The sequence below is a fragment of the Mytilus galloprovincialis genome, chromosome 5 (assembly GCF_965363235.1).
Source record: "Mytilus galloprovincialis chromosome 5, xbMytGall1.hap1.1, whole genome shotgun sequence".
Taxonomy (NCBI): Eukaryota; Metazoa; Mollusca; class Bivalvia; order Mytilida; family Mytilidae; genus Mytilus; species Mytilus galloprovincialis.
The window spans coordinates 89611586-89629663 of record NC_134842.1 but is presented as its reverse complement, the minus strand read 5'-3'; the positions used below and the strand labels follow the sequence as shown (position 1 = coordinate 89629663).

At 33.5% G+C, this 18078-nt stretch overlaps 1 protein-coding gene across 2 annotated transcripts in view; it reads right to left on the bottom strand.

Moving 5' to 3' along the window:
* Window positions 1-8471: 8471 nt before the first annotated feature.
* The window catches only part of LOC143076668 (uncharacterized), a 32637-nt gene continuing 23030 nt past the window's right edge, over window positions 8472-18078 (bottom strand). For both annotated transcript variants that reach the window (XM_076252507.1, XM_076252508.1), the window contains exons 4-5: window positions 16238-16574; window positions 8472-11175 (exon numbers count right to left, since the gene is read on the bottom strand). In XM_076252507.1, the coding sequence (XP_076108622.1) occupies window positions 8537-11175; window positions 16238-16574 (2976 nt within the window). In that variant the 3' untranslated portion in view covers window positions 8472-8536. The remainder of the gene's footprint in view (window positions 11176-16237; window positions 16575-18078) is intronic.

Sequence of the window (18078 nt, the reverse complement as noted above, 5' to 3'; positions counted from 1 at the left end):
GGAAGGTTTTCAAACATTATGACACACCCTCTGGTGTTGGTTAATATACATGTCAAGTATAAAGTATGAAATTATAACGGTTCTCTAAATATAGAACGGACACAAGTTCTTAGGGACGGACGGACATGGGGTTGTCAACTGAAACCAAAGTTATTTATATTAACATTTGATCTAGGAAGTTGTACGAACATTATGTCACACCGTCTCGTGTTAGATACTATACATGTCAAGTATAAAGTAAGAAGTTTTAACAGTTCTCTAGATATAAAGCGGACACAATTTGTTACGAACGCAGTGACAGACCTGAAACAACAGTTTTTGACCTTCAACTGTGGCCTAGGAAGTTGTACAAACATTATGACACACCCTCTGGTGTTGGTTAATATACATGTTAAGTATAAAGTATATAATTATAACGGTTCTCTAGATATAGAACTGACACAAGTTCTTACGGACGGACGGACATGGGGTTGTCAACTGAAACCAAAGTTATTGATATTGACATTTGATCTAGGAAGTTGTACAAACATTATGTCACACCGTCTCGTGTTAGATAATATACATGTCAAGTATAAAGTAAGAAATTTTAACAGTTCTCTAGATATAAAGCGGACACAATTTGTTACAAACGGAGTGACAGACCTGAAACAACAGTTTTTGACCTTCAACTGTGACCTAGGAAGTTGTACAAACATTATGACACACCCTCTGGTGTTGGTTAATATACATGTTAAGTATAAAGTATGAAATTATAACGGTTCTCTAGATATAGAGTGGACACAATTTCCTACGGACAAACAGACATGGGGTTGTCAACTGAAACAAGAGATTTTGACCTTGACCTTTGACCTCGGAAGCTGTATAAACAATATAACACTTCCTCTGATGTTTGTTAATATACGCATCAAGCACAAACTATGAAATTATAAGGGTTCTCTTGATATAGAGGATACAATTTCTTATGGTCGGATGTACAAAGTTTTTGACCATGACATTTGACCTAGGATGTTGTTCATACATTATGTCACACCCTTTCGTGTAAGTTAATATACATGTCAAGTATAAACTTTGAAATCATAACGGTTCTCAAAATATAGAGCAGACACGATCTTTACCATAGAGCATGGGGTTATAAACTGAAACAAAAGTTTTTGACCTTGACCTTTGACCTAGAAAATTGAACAAACATTATAACACCCCACACCCCTTAAGTGTTGGTTAATATACCTGCCAAGTATAAAGTATGAAATTTTAACAGTTTTCTAGATAAAGATTGATTATTAATTGGTTGCTTGCTTAACGTCCAGTGGCAAATATTTCATGCATGTTCAGGACAAGTCTAGATTTAGAGCAGACACGATCTTTACCATAGGCAAGGCGTTGTCAACTGAAACTAAAGTTTTTGACCTTGAACTTTGACCAAGAAGTTATGACACACCTTTTGTGTTGGTTAATATACATGTCAAGTATAAAGTATGAAATAATAATGGTTCTCTAGATATAGAACGCACTTAATTTGTTACGGACGGACGGACTGATCAATATAGGGCGGGGCCCTCATAACCGATTTTTCCTTCGAAAATCCGGTTAGAAATGCTTGTTTTGGTCCTAAACAGCTACGACAATAACCTTCAAAATAAACCTAAACCTTCATTTTGTTGTATGAAACCTTTTGCTAAAATTTATAGAGATCGATACACTTATTGTGTGAGTTCGTGGTTTAGTGGTTAAGACCGATGGCTACAGTGCTGAAGGTCCAGAGTTCGATTCTCACTCGGGGTGTAAAAAAATTTCAGCACATCAGAAGGGTAGTTTTCACCCTCTCACACACATCTCTGGTACCCAGACAGGAGTTTAAACTAGAATTGGTACGGAGGGGGCCTCGGTTGGTCGAAGTTGTCCCCTACTTTGACCTGGAGACCAATCTTCTGATATCTCTCTGGTCTGGGTTGTCTGTTTCCACCGAGTGGCCCGGTGGTTCTCTCCGAGTACTTCGGCTTCCTCCACCATAATAACAGACTTCCCGGTGTCCTACACGCTCCCTTGGGCGGTGTTGGGTGGGGATTGTTCTGGTGGTGGGATAATATTGTAAAGGAGACATCTCCATTAATCCTTAGGGAGTGTACATGGATCCGCTGTACCCTTGCAGTCAATCAAAGGGTGCGTCTAAATTGGCGGAATCTCGAGTACATACATACATACTCAAGTTATTGTCTGTGAACATGAAAAAAAATAACCTTTTTGGCCCATTATTCCTAAACAGCTATGCAATTAGCCCTGAAAAAAAATCCCAACCTACTTATTGTAGTGTGGAACCTTGTGCTAAAATTTACCAAAGTAATATCTCTTTTACTCAAGTTATTGTCTTAAAACTAGACAAATAATTTTGTTTTCCCCTTTCCAGCCCCTAATTACAGAACAGCTAAGCGATAAGCCCCAAAATCAATCCCAACCATCCTATTCTGGTATGGAACCTTGTATTAAAATTTCTTACACATCCATACACTTACACTAAAATCATTGTATGCAAACCAATTTATTTTCCATCAACCAGTAAAACTGACCTTTATTGCCTTCTATTTACAAGAGCACAAAGACAATAAACCCTAACAACAATCCCAGCCATCCTTTCTCTATGACCTTATTCTCAAGTTATTGTCTGCGCAGGTCCGTAACTACATTGAGGCAAATGCCTCATGCTGAAAATTAAAAAAAAAATGAAAAAAAGATTGTCTTAATATCAAATTGTTTTCACGGAAAGTGTCTTGCAAGAAGCAAGTTTTCTTCACTCACTGATGTCGCCCCTGCATTTTGTTCGTGTTCTATGTTTCTATTTTACTTTCGGGTTTCGGAGTTGTTTGTACTTCTGTGTCTCGGGTTTGTCTTTTTTATTGTCCTACTTTACGACTATAGTCTGAGCGTTGTTTTTCATTTGTAAACGTGTGTAATGTAATGTTGCATGTCCACTGATGTCCAGATATTGTGCGGGAAAATATTTTAAGAATATGCTCTCGGTTTTTATATAGACCGTTGGTTTTCCAGTTTGAATAGTTTTACACTAGAGTAATTTTGGGTCCTTTATAGCTTTTTGTTCGGTGTGAGCCAAGGCTCCGTGTTGAAGGCCGTACATTGACTTATAATGGTTTACTTTTATATATTGTTATTTTGGATGGAGAGTTGTCTCATTGGCACTCACACCACATCTTCCTATATCTATCTACGATGCTTTACTGTAAAAAATTACGTTTCTGCATGGATAATTGAACTTGATATCAAAGAATACAAATATGTTTTTGTCTTTTTTCCCCGTTGATTGAGATATTCAATTTTCTATATTAATAATACATATCTATCACTTTTGTGCAGGTCTCACCTAGTTTTGGGTGATTTAAACGACTCAGAAAAAATACCGGCAATTTTTCTTAGAATGGATTGTAAAATTGGGTATTTTCTCTGAGACGTTTAAATCACTCGAAACTAGCTATATATAGGTGAGACATGCACAGAAGTGATAGATATGTATTGTACATGTAAATATAGAAAATTTACTATTTCAATAAAAAAAAAAATTAAAAAAATTAAAAATAAACATCTGTATCATATACCCAAGCTCCTGTGGATAAAACTACATAGCTGACATGGTTTAAATTAAAGAAAGACCACCAATTTCCCGTATCAAATCATTTGAAAAAAATCAATGTATTGCCATATGACCTTTTACATTGAAGGGTTAAACTTGCATTAAGTCGTGTTTAGACAGAAAATAAAGGAATATGGGATAAACGTTCACGCGGGACCTAATCGCACACAAAGTCAATGCATAGAAAAAATACAAATGATCAATGGTTAAAGTTTTTTTTCCTGTTATTCATCTTGATAGTTGCTGGAATGTCTTGGACTTCAATAATCATTAATACCGTAAAAGAAGGTCAAGATGGTCCTTAGTGTCGACTTAAGCAGTACTAGTACTTAAAGTAAAATAGTGCACTGTCACTATATTTAAATCTAGTCATAAAAAAATTACCAAAGTCAGCACAATACAAGACAAAAGCAGACAGACAGACCCGATATTTTTACTTTATCCTACATATCGGTCTTTTAATTTTGCCCCTAAAACCTAAAAGTCTTAAATTACAATTAATCTATGTTTTTGCTTTGAGACCAGAACATTGTCGAAAAAAAAGGTAAAGATTATTTGCGTTTCAATGTAAGATAGAGTCCGTGGAACGCTCAGAATGCATGACTTTGCGTTATTTTTCTCAGAGCTTCTGGGGGCCTTCAGTGGCCCCCAGACCCCTCGCCATTTTTTTTTTATTATATATATGTTTTGCCTCACTTTTAAAAGAGCGGGCTAGTTACGACCCTGCTGCGAATCAAATTGTCTTCAGACCCAGACATAATACTACCGACCGCAAATAAATTTGCAATCGTATAATAAGCTGTTTGTTCTTTCAAACTTTGTATTTATATCTTGAGAGAAATGAAGGCTTCAGAGCAAATGCAATGTGATTTCTATTATGATGCATATTTCAAAGGGGCATAATTGGTTTAAAATAATTAATCAGAACTTATTTTCGAAAGTGTCAAAGACATTGCTGATATACACCAATGATAAAAGTTTCATAAAATTCAGGCAAGAATTAAACACATGAGATCAATAACATTTCAATTTTCCATATACTCAATATTTCAGGGGGGAATAACTCTTTTAAGGGGGCTCCTGGGTATAAATGAATTTTTTTTTCTAATATAGGATTTCGCATTATTTTTTCATAAATGAACTTTATCATATACTTAAAAGAAAAATGAAATAAAAAAATGAGGTCACCGTTCATTTAAGCTAAAATCTGCCTTTGGAAGAAGCATACATTTTTGTTAATGTCCTTTTTTTCTGTTGAACTAATAGGAGAAAAAGAGGAAATATCGAAATAAAAAAATAACCTAATATAAGAAATCACTTAAATTTTACAATTATTTAGTTTATGTACAGCTTATATGAAAATAATAATAAAAAATATAGGTCACCAATGAGTTAAAAAAGATATTTCAAATTTAAGGCCAAAAAATGGCATTTTTGCACCAAAGGGAGATAATTTGGAGCTTTTTCAATTTTTAAAGTCATTTTGGGCCAAACCAAATCAATTTTTTGGGTTGTTTTTTGTACCATATCATAAAGTTACAACTGTAATGAAAAAATAAAGGTTTAATTTTTTGCTAAAATTTTTGTACCCATGAGCCACCTTAAAAGTAATTGATCTGCACCGATTTTTAAAATCTTCCAAGTACATTGATGATATAAACCTATAAAATAAATTTCATAAAAAAACCTGGCGAGAATTGTACACATAATCTAGAGCGCTCATAAGGCAATTTCAATATAATTAATATTTCCATGGGACATAACTCTTAAAAATAATTGATTGGCACTATTTTTTTAAATCGTAAAGTACATTGATGATATAAACCTATAATATAAGTTGCAGAAAAATTTGGCAAGAATTGTATACATCTCATATAATTAATATTTCCAAGGGGCATAACTCTTTAAAAAATAATTGATCAGCACTGATTATGGAACTTGTCCAAGACATTGCTGATATAAACCTATGTTATCAAGTATCATAAAAATCTGAATGAACAAACGAAAGCCCTTACGGTGCAACTTTCCAGAAAATTTACGTTTCCTAGGGGCATAACTCTTTTAAAAATAAAGATTGGTCCTGATGTTTTAACTTGTCCAAGACATTGCTGATATAAACCTATAAGTTTTATAGAAATCTTGCAGGAGTTGTACACGTGAGAGAGCTTACAAGACCAGACAAAATGAATGGATGGACGCACGACTGGTATTTCCATGTCCCCTGCAAGGCGTTACACGGGTGACAAAAAAAAACACCACTTAAACTTTTTTGTAATCTACAAATATACAAATGCACAAAATATTACAATACCTATGCTGAAATGTTGTTTTTCATTGATCGTTCTGAATTATCCCTATTGTTTTTATCCTCGTCCTTTGGTCTCTTGTGGACAATTGTCTCAATTGGAATCATACAACATATCTTGATTCTAATAATAATACAATAATTATTGAAAAGTGAATCATTTGTTAAAAAAAATTTGTAACGGTTCCGTGGAACCCATTGTCTCGCCTACTTTTGCAGTTTAAGTTGCGGGCTCAACAAATATAGGGAAAAATCAAAACAAATTTTCTTCTAGATACTGTCTTATGATTGTAAAGACCTTTGTCCAAGTTTGGTAAAAATCCAGTATGGTTTATGAATATAATAAAATGTTTTAAAAACTTTAACTGCAGACTGTATGTAATGTTAACTGGAAGAGTAAACAGCTGCGCCATGAGCGCATGATATGCCCATCACGTTTCAAAGAATAAAGTTCAATAACTTCTCAATGTCATATCCAAAATTTATAAAAAAAAACTTAAGGGAGGTTATCTTTACAGATATAAATCAGTCACCAAAGTTAAATGAAAATTGCTCAAAGCACTTTAAGGATATTGTAAATGTAAAATCTGAAATTTATAAAAATCGAAAGGAAGCTCATGTCAATATATATAAACAATTCACCAAATTTTCTTGCCATTTGGTGAAAGTGCTTTTGAGTTATTGTCCGAAAACTGGAAAATCCCCCTTTTTGTAATGAATAAAACCCAAAACTCACAAACATAAAATCTAAAATTTATAAAAAAAATAAAAGGGAGCTCAGGCCAATAGATATAAACAATTCACGAAAGTTTCATGCAAATTGATTAAAGCATTTTTTAGTTAATATCTCACATGTTGACGACGGACGGATGGACAACAGTATACCTTAATACGTCCCGTAAACCAACGTATAAAAACTAAGTCCATTTATACATTGTTATAAGTAATATACGGGAAAACAGGAAATAAATTTTTATAAAATTTCCTTCTAGATACTAGTTTTTCTTCAGTCAGGGGACTTACTTAAATGAGTGATTTTCTAAATCACTGATTCAAGTAACATTATTTCCATTTAATTAGGTTGGAATTAAGAGTTGTCTTTCTTTAATAATCACCTATTTAAGTAGTACAAAATAATCACTAGAAGAAGTGATTTAGTTTTACTGCAGCTTTAAATATAGAATACTAATGATCCAGGGACTAATTATGTTTCTAAACTTATTAGAACCAAGTCGTCTCAGGTGATGACCTTGTACTGAATCTAGGATAATGACATAAAAATCACTTGTTTAAGTATCATACTTCAATTTCCTTTCCAAAAATCACTTCTTTAAGTATCATTATTTTAATAACCCCCACTAATTTCGACACCCCCGAACAGTGGCGAACAGTGAAATTTTTATCACGAACAGTAGAATTTTATTACATAAACTGAAAGATGAAACCTTGAACTTTACAGGAAAAATACTCCCACTGCTGGGAAAAATCTGTTAAGAAAGTATCAGTTCATTATGTAAAGCCATTATTACAGCATTTGTTCAACTAAAATAGAATTTGCAGCTAAATGATAGCATCAAAAGCATAAACCTTGCTACTTAAAAGAAGCAAAAAATACTTTTCTTTTCAATTTTACTATTGAACAGATATTATTTAAACCTATGTGTTTTAAATTTTGGTAAAACTACAAAATCACAATTTGAGACAAAACTTCAAATTTGCTACTCAAATAAGTGAATGTAATGTTAACTGGCAGAAAATCTTAGTGCATTTAAAAGTAAAATACGGATAAACAGGATTTATTTTATACAAAATTCTTATTTCTGGATACTATCTTATGATCATAAACAAGCTCATGTCCATGTTTGGTATAAATCAAACTTCAAGGACATACAAAATCTTTAACCACAGGGTGAATATTTGTGGAAGCCGTCACCGCTTTCCGAAAACAAATGAAGAATGTGTCCATGGGACACAGATGATGCCCCCATTGCATATCATATGAAGTTATAAAGGGACATAACTGAATAACCGTAAAAGTGACACTACCCAAACTTGTTATTGTAGAACGGTTGAAATGACACCACCAAAATTCAAACTTGATCTGTGTTTTGTGGTGATAAGCATTGTGTATAACTTTCATAACATTTGGTTGGGCATACCTACGTTAGAGAATGGTAACCAACTTCAATGAACTTTGGGACGTACTGACGGACAACGGTAAAACTTAATGCCCCCTCCCCTACGGTGGACATAAAAATACATTTCAACTATACTTGTTATATTCAGGAAATAATGGCTGCAAATAATTAATTGCCAGTCCAGGTTATGGATTATTCTCACCTTTTGAAATATAAAATTTCCAAAAAAATAGGTTTATGCCAGTGACATTTGTTGCAAGACAAAAAGAATCTATGCGTGCTTTGGTAAATTCAATTAGAAATATCAAAACTGACCAAAAATGACTTACAACAAATTGCAAGTCTAACTGTCTAATGAGCTATTTTATATTTTATATCAAAATCTAAATCTAAGCAACATGGTTTTATTACTTAGAATGTTTTTAACAATGCATGACAAAAGTATTTTGAGAGTTATTTTACATTTAGTAATTGTTTATGGTCAATGTATGTTATTTCTATTTTTTGTAACAAATGTACAATATTGGTATGATTTTCTCTGCTTGCAATATCTAGTGGTGTTAGTCCTCTACATTTAATGTTACAATCTGCTTCATGTTTTAACAACAATTCAACAACCTTTACATGACCTTTATAACAAGCTATAAATATGGGGGATTCTCCTGTTCTAATACACTGATTAATGTCAGCCTTATTGTTTATTAACATCTGTACTACTTCAGTATGTCCTTTCTGACAAGCAATGAACAGAGGTGATACTCCTTCATTATCACACTTATTAATGTCAGCCTTATTGTTTATTAACATCTGTACTACTTCAGTTTGTCCTTCCTGACAAGCAATGAACAGAGGTGATGCTCCATCATTTTCACACTTATTAATGTCAGCCTTATTGTTTATTAACATCTGTACTACTTCAGTTTGTCCTTTCCCACAAGCAATGTACAGAGGTGATGCTCCATCATTATCTTTACACTTATTAACATCAGCCTTATTGTTTATTAACATCTGTACTACTTCAGTTTGTCCTTCCTGACAAGCAATGAACAGAGGTGATGCACCAGTATATTTACACTTATTAATATCAGCCTTATTGTTTATTAACATCTGTACTACTTCAGTATGTCCATTCTGACAAGCAATGAACAGAGGTGATGCACTAGTATCTGGACACTTATTAATATCAGCCTTATTGTTTATTAACATCTGTACTACTTCAGTTTGTCCTTCCTGACAAGCAATGATCAGAGGTGATACTCCAGTATCTTTACACTTATTAATATCAGCCTTATTGTTTATTAACATCTGTACTACTTCAGTATGTCCATTCTGACAAGCAATGATCAGAGGTGATGCTCCATCATTATCTCTACACTTATTAATGTCTGCCTTATTGTTTATTAACATCTGTACTACTTCAGTATGTCCTTCCTGACAAGCAAAGAACAGAGGTGATGCTCCATCATTATCTTTACACTTATTAATGTCTGTCTTATTGTTTATTAACATCTGTACTACTTCAGTATGTCCTTCCTGACAAGCCATGATCAGAGGTGATGCTCCATCATTATCTTTACACTTATTAATGTCAGTCTTATTGTTTATTAACATCTGTACTACTTCAGTATGTCCTTCCTGACAAGCCATGATCAGAGGTGATGCTCCATCATTATCTTTACACTTATTAATGTCAGCCTTATTGTTTATTAACATCTGTACTACTTCAGTATGTCCTTCCTGACAAGCAATGAACAGAGGTGATCCTCCATCTTTATGACAATGGTTTACATTACTGTTACAATGATATAAGCACCATGCAACCAGATCAATATCTCCAATAAAACAACACTGTATTAATGGCGTGCTATTGTTTTGTGTGTCATATAGACTAGCCAATTGTTTCTGTTTTGATATTTCTATTCCATTCAAATGTACAAGTATTCTTTGTCTGAAGATTTGATCATACATATTGATGTTACAGAAGACATCTACTACCTTTCCTCTAAACCAGTCGTATACCAATCTATTTATATACATTTGCTGATATCTTTCTGATACATCTATTAAAAATTCATCTCTTTTCTCTTTTTTTTCAAAAACAAACCTTTCACGAATAAAATGACTTGAAGCATTATTAATTAAACAATAAATCATAACACTGCCAAAGTAAAAAGCAAGAAAGTCAAACAGCTTGTCATGAATAGTTCTGTATAATTCACCCTCCTTTCTGATAAACGTATGAGTTAGTGAATCCAGTTCATCACGCAGTACCAATCGAGATGTTCCTTTCACCACTTTACAAGCTTCATATGTGTTCTCTATGATTTTTGTTACATCTTTATCAACATCTTCAGTGAGCCATTCTTCTTTAATATGATTGTTAAACATAACACATAGAGCAAGTGCACAGTACTTGACATGCGCTCCTTCTAGCTGTATTTTATCTATCTCTTCTTTATAAACTGTAAATGGATTCTGAAAGAAATCTATCATTCTAAGATTTGTGTTTTTGCTGTACAATTGACATAAAAGAGGAAAACAGTCAAACATGTCATAAAATTTCTTGATCTTAGACGCGTTTGATTTCATGTAAAGTTCAGCAATAGATTGTTTTTCTGTTTCTGATAAGTGTTTATCTTCTGACAAAAGATTACATTCACAGGACTGATCAAAAGATAAAGATTTCATTTTTTTATCCTTAAAAACCTGAAGTCTACAAGACATGATTAATTTGACTGGTTTTTTTTCTATTAATGTTTTGATTTTTTCCATCTGATTTTTCCAGCTTTCTAACTTCATAGGATTTATGGTATATGTTCCACAAAAGTCATCAACAACAAACAGGATTTTCTTACTTGGATTGTACCACTTGATAATTTTTTCAGGGTTTGTTACCGGCAAAATAACATAGCCTTCTTCTTGCATTCGTAGAGCAACATGACGCATCAATGATGATTTTCCTGTTCCCGAACTTCCGGTGACAACAACACAGCCATTTTCTTTAATACATTTTAATACACTCTTAGCTCCATTTGTTTCTATAAACATTTTGTCATCTTCAGTCCAAGTTTTTAATTCCTCTTCAATTTGACCTAAAAAGAAAGAATTTGATATTTCTTTAAAATTTACAATTATTTTGAGACTGACTTCTGTGATTTTGTTATACTGATATGTACTCATATACCTTATAAAATTTATAAAACTTTAGGACTTGAGCTTACATGATCAAAGTTATTCCTCAATAAAAGATATAATGGTTTTTTTATCCAAACAATATCTTTTTATAGAACAAGCTCTCTGTGAGTATTGCATGGCAAGATATAGTCCACTGCCGGTTAAAAATTTATTGTATTGAAACAAAATTCTAACTTGATCTATAACTTGTCATGGTGTAAACTTTATTACAAATTATATGTCAATATCTTCAAGAATGACAAAAAAAACGTGTGGAAAACTGATTATTTTAGTGAATTTTAAAGTCCAAGGACCATTACTCTGCACAAAATCATCAGGCCGGGACAAAATTCAAATTTGAACTGTAACTTGTCATGACAAGAGTGCACACACTGAAATGTCTCGCCTTTTTTTCTAATCATTGATATTATGTTGATAGTCCTAAATATAAAGCATTACTACAACTACCACATGAACTTAACTTGATCCAATAAAATGAGGTCAAGGTCATATAAACCAGACAGGAAATACATGTACACATTACAATCCATCTATACACTAAGTATAGTTGACCTATTGCTTATAGTTTCTTAGAAACAGACTTAACCAAGAAAACTAAACATTGACTAATGAACCATGAAATTAAGGTCAAGGTCAGATGAACCATGCCAGGCAGACATGTACAGATTACAACTCTTCCATACAACAAATATAGTTAACCTACATGTATTGCTTATAGAATAAGAATCAAAGAGCTGATAGCTCTGAAGTGGAAGAAGGTGAATAAAAGGTAACTTGAGTAACCATAAAAGAAGCCCCACTAACCCAGCCTGTTTTGTTCCATTATTGTTATGACGTATTTTTTTTTCTTCAAACAAGAATGTGTCATAAGTACATGGATTTCCTATCTGTACAATCATTTTCTATGTTCAGTGGACTGTGAAAATTAGGTAAAATCTTTAATTTGGCAGTAAAATTAGAAAGATCATAATTTTATCATAAGGAACACATGTGTACTAAGTTTCAAGTTGATTGGATTTCAACTTCATCAAAAACTACCTCGACCATAAACTTTAACCTGAAGCAGGACGGACAGACAGACCAGAAAACATACTGCCCATAAATCGGGCATAAAAATAGTAAGACTTGTTACATACCCGCCAACTTTTGAAATTTCTCATGGGTTTTTTTAGTGCGCGACAACAATTTTAAAGGTATCAATTTTTAGCGAAGTATTTTGCACGATCTGGATTGTCTAGAAAAAGAGTCATATTTGTATGATGAACTTACATGCCTTTTTCTTAAGTCTGTTTGCATGGTTCTAGTTATTGAATCAGTAGAAAAGATGAACATGTTTGTTAGTCTTTGTGAAAAAAGAATAGTACATTGTCCTTTAAATGATTTAATAAATTGAATTCAAAAATAAAATATGTTACAACGAGTATTATGTCAATAAATTAGTGAAAAAAAACTATTCATTATCTTTATGGTAGTACTTGGTAGTACTGCATCATTGAATTTTGTCAATCAGCCATGCTTTTATCCTAAAAGCTGTGTAAGAACGATTACAGATGAAAATTCATATTTTACATCTAGATGAAAAAACAACATAAGTACAAAATCTAGCATGTTAGAATATTCTTCAGAGAAAACGTTTTTGATTGGCTTATTAATTGATCATGAGAAACACAGAATTTGATTGGTTGAACACGCTTGTCTTAACTTGGGAACAGATGATTTTCACTAAATCATGTTTAAGAGTTTTTTAACGATACCCTTAATATTAATATTTTTTAATAAATGCAAGGACGTATTATAAAACGTCCTTGATTAGAGTAAAGAGAATTAACACAGGGCGAACGTACTATATGAGTGAAAGAACTCAGGAAGAACAGACCAAGGGCGAACATGTAAACAGGGCGAGTTGTCCTGATACTAAATTCACGCATGCGTACTACAAAAAAAACATCCGGTTACAAGTAAACAAATAACGTTCATGTAGATGATATGAAATCTAATAATTTACATAAATAATAGGATTTTACAATTTACAAATTAAATGATTCAGATGCTTAATCAAGTGTAAAAATCGGTGTTTGAAATCAGAAGTTGTTATGAACATGATGAAATTGCAATACACAGAAACGAATGCGGCATACGGAGGCTCAATGATTTTAAAGTCGGCACCATTGGCCTTCAGAAGACTTGAAGTCTTCTTCCACCAAAAACAGACCAAAACACAATAAAATGCTCTGCTGGGTGCAGCTTGATACGACCGCAGAGTTCCAACCCTGAACAGTTTGGGCAAGTATGGACACAACATTCAAGCTTGATACAGCTCTGAATTTGGATTGTGATTAAATATTTGACACAGCATAATTTCTGTCACAGAATGAATGTTGTCTAAGAACTTAAACATATTAGATTAACCTATTATGGTCCAATATTCGAAATCAAAATACATGGTTAGATTCAGCATATCATAGAACCCCAAGAATAAAATTTTTGATGAAATCTACCAAAGTTTAATTTTGGACCCTTTTGACCTCAATGTAGACCAATTTGATAACCAGGCCAAAATATCAAAAATCTAAATTCATGGTTAGATTTAGCATATGGAAAAACCCCATATATTCAATTTTTGTTGAAATCAAACAAAGTTTAATTTTGGACCCTGAATTGGACCAACTTGAAAACTGAGCCAATTTTCAAAAATCTAAGTACATGTTCAGATTCTGCAAATCAAAGAACCCTAATAATTTAATTGTTGATAAAATCAAACCAAGTTTAATTTTGGACCCTTTGGGCCTCTAATTCCTAAACTGTTGGGACCAAAACTCCCAAAATCAGTCCCAACATTCCTTTTGCTGTCATAAACCATGTATTTAAATTTCATAGATTTCTATTTACTAATACTAAAGTTATTGTGCAAAAACCAAGAAAAATGCTTATTTGGGCCTTTTTTGGCCCCTATAATTCCTAAACTGTTGGGACCAAAACTCCCAAAATAATTCCATACCTTCCTTTAGTAGTCATAAATCTTGTCTTAAAATTTCATAGATTTCTATTTTCTTATACCAAAGTTATTGTGCGAAAACAAAGAAAAATGCTTATTTGGGCCCTTTTTTGGCCCATAATTCCTAAGCTATTGGGACCAAAACTCCAAAAATCAATCCCTACCTTGCTTTTGTGGTCATAAACCTTGTGTTTAAATTTTACAGAGATCCATTTACTTAAACTAAAGTTATAGTGCGAAAACCAATTCAATGTGTCTTCGGAAAACGACGACGACGCCAATGTCATACCAATATACGACCACAAAAATTTTTTGCGGACATATATAAACTTAACACTAAGCAATGAACCGTGAAAATGAGGTCACGGTAAAATAAAACCTGGCAGACTGACATGCACATCAAAAAATATTTCCATACACCAAATATAGTTGACCTATTGCATATATAGTGTTTGAAAAACAGACCAAAACACAAAAACTTAACTTTAACCACTGAACCATGAAAATGAGGTCAAGGTCAGATGACACCTGCCAGTTGGACATGTGCACCTGACAATCATTCCATACACTTAATATAGTAGACCTATTCACGTCCTATTGCATACAGTATTAGAAAAACTGTACAAAACACAAAAACTTAACTATAACCACTGAACCATGAAAATGAGGTCAAGGTCAGATGACACCTGCCAGTAGGACATGTACACCTGACAATCATTCCATACACCAAATGTAGTAAACTTATTGCTTATACTATCTCAGATATGGACTTGACCACGAAAACTTAACCTTGTTCACTGATCCATGAAATGAGGTCTAGGTCAAGTGAAAACTGTCTGACAGGCATGAGGACCTTGAAAGGTACGAACATACCAAATAAAGTTATCCTATTACTCATATTAGGAGAGAAATTAAGAATACTAAAAATCCTATTTTTTTTCAAGTAGTCACTGAACCATGAAAAAGAGGTCAATGACAATGGACATATGACAGACGGAAACTTGTAACATAAGGCATCTATACATACAAAGTAGGAGACCTGGACCCTTCCTACTGAAATATTAAGCTTTCAAGAAGTTAGCTAACGCCCCCGCTGCCACTGGATCACTATCACAATGTCCAGCTTTCTGCGACAGAAATCATAGGTTCGACAAAAATCAACAATTCAGGATTGGGAAAGTAAATTATAAATAGGACAGATTTTTCTAAAATATTCAGGGTAGATAGAGTTTGATATGCTAACTATATTTCCCCTTTCAGTTTATCTCAACTGGCTCTTGTTTTCCAGATACTCATCAAAACTGTAGTGTTCCCCCTATGTTATATTTTTATAGCCATAGTGGCCATGTTGATTGCTCAGACTGGAGGAAAATTTCAAACTATATAGTTGACATCCTTTACACATGATACATGAACAGACAATTTTTAATTTAAGTTTCTTGTGCATAATTCAGAGTTTAGTATGACGTCTATTATCACTGTACTAGTATACATATTTTTAAGGGGCCAGCTGAAAGACACCTACAGGTGTGGGAGTTTCTCGCTACATTGAAGAACCATTGGTGGCCTTTGGTTGTTGTCTTCTCTATGGTCGGGTTGTTGTCGCTTTGACACATTCCCCATTTCCTTTCTCAATTTTAAACTTTAGTTTCAATCAATTGAACAGTTTAACAGAAGATTTTTCAAGAAAAGTTTAGAGAGAACAGACTTTAAGATAAAACAAAACTTACATCTATGACAACTAGCCCAGTTGTTAATTTTAGAGTAGAATGTTTTACACTTTACCTGACAACAGACAACACCAACTGACACCAAGTGACAACAATAGCTCCTTTGATGCTTTAGGTCAGGGGAGATAAAAACCCAAAATACAAGAAATATAGTAAATATTGAAGGTTAATTCCCTTGTTTCACATTCTTAGCTATATAACTCTACAACCTTTGTCTAAATGAGTATAATGTACCTCTGATGTTCCACGGTATTGGGTCTTTCAATAGTTCTGTGACTTCCGTATGCTCAGTCTGTAAAGTAATGTGGGAATCTTGTAACTTCCTCAGATTTCCTGTCACCTCTGAGTGTTCAGTCTGTAAAGTAATGTGGGAAACTTGTAACTTCCTAAGATTTTCCGTCACTTCTGAGTGCTTTGTCCCCAAAATATCCACTGTTTGTCCTAATTCTTTTATCGTTTCCTGTGATTGTTTGATTTCCAACATAATTTCCTGATTTGACTGATCTAAGATTTTCACCTTTAACTCTTGGCACTCTTGATTCATTGGCTGACCACCCAGTCTACTTACTGCCTACAAAAATATTTTGAAAAAGAATAGTATTCAATCAAAACTCCATATAACTCAAAATTAAGGTTAACAGACTTTTTCATTAATGAATCTCACACCCATCTTATTAGAAAAATTAACATTTGAAGTCACTGAGGCATGAGATATGGAAAGCTCATACACTGCATCCCTATATCTTGTTCATTTAAAATTGTGAGATAAAACAAATACATGTTGGATCAATGATTTTGAAACTAGAGGCTCTCAAGAGCCTGTGTCGCTCACCTGTTAATGTGTTTACTGATGTCGGCCATCTTTGTTGGTAGGCGGGGTCATTAGACACTCTTTTTAAAAATAGATACCCTAGTATTATGATTGTTCCCAAGTTTGGTTAAATTTGGCCAAGTAGTTTTAGAAAAGATTTTTATACAAGTTACAAAAATGAAGAAAAGTTGTTTAATATTGACTCTAAAGGGCAATAACTCCTTAGGGGGTCCTCTAACAATTTTGATCATGCTGACTTATTTGTAGATCTTACTTTGCTGAACATTATTGCTGTTTACAGTTTATCTCTATCTATAATAGTATTCAAGATAATAACCAAAAACTGCAAAATTTTCTTAAAATAACCAATTTAAGGGCAGCAACCCAACAACAGGTTGTCCGATTCAACTGAAAATTTGTGAGGGGATATATCTTATTCTGATGGACATTAAAATCTTGAAAGATTTGCCCTAAATGTCTTGGTTTCAAAGATATAAAGCAAAAACTGCATTTTACCACTATGTTCTAATTTTAGCCATGTCGGCCATTTTGTTTGGTAGGCTGGGTCATCCGACACATTTTTTAAACTATAAACCACAATGATAATTGTCGCCAAGTTTGATTAAATTTGGCAAAGTAGTTTTAGAGAAGAAGATTTTTAGAAAAGTTGCAAAAAATGATGAAAAGTTGTTAAAAATTGACTATAAAGGGCAATAACTCCTTAAGGGGTCGACTGGCAATTTTGGTCATGTTGACTTATTTGTAGGTCTTACTCTGCTGAACATTATTGCTGTTTACAGTTTATCTCTATCTATAATAGTATTCAAGATAATAACCAAAAACTGCAAAATTTCCTTAAAATAACCATTTCAGGGGCAGCAACCCAACAACAGGTTATCCGATTCGTCTGAAAATTTCAGGGCAGATAGATCTTCACCTGATAAACAATTTTACCCCATGTCAGATTTGCTCTAAATGCTTTGGTTTTTGAGTTATAAGCCAAAAACTGCATTTTACCCCCTATGTTCTATTTTTAGCCATGGCGGCCATCTTGGTTGGTTTGACGGGTCACGCCACACATTTTTTAAACTAGATATCCCAAGGATGATTGGGGCCAAGTTTGGTAGAATTTGGCCCAGTAGTTTCAGAGGAGAAGATTTTTGTAAATGTTTACGGACGACGGACGCAGGACGACGGACGACGGACGCCAAGTGATGAGAAAAGCTCACTTGACCTTTCAGGTCAGGTGAGCTAAAAAGGCAAC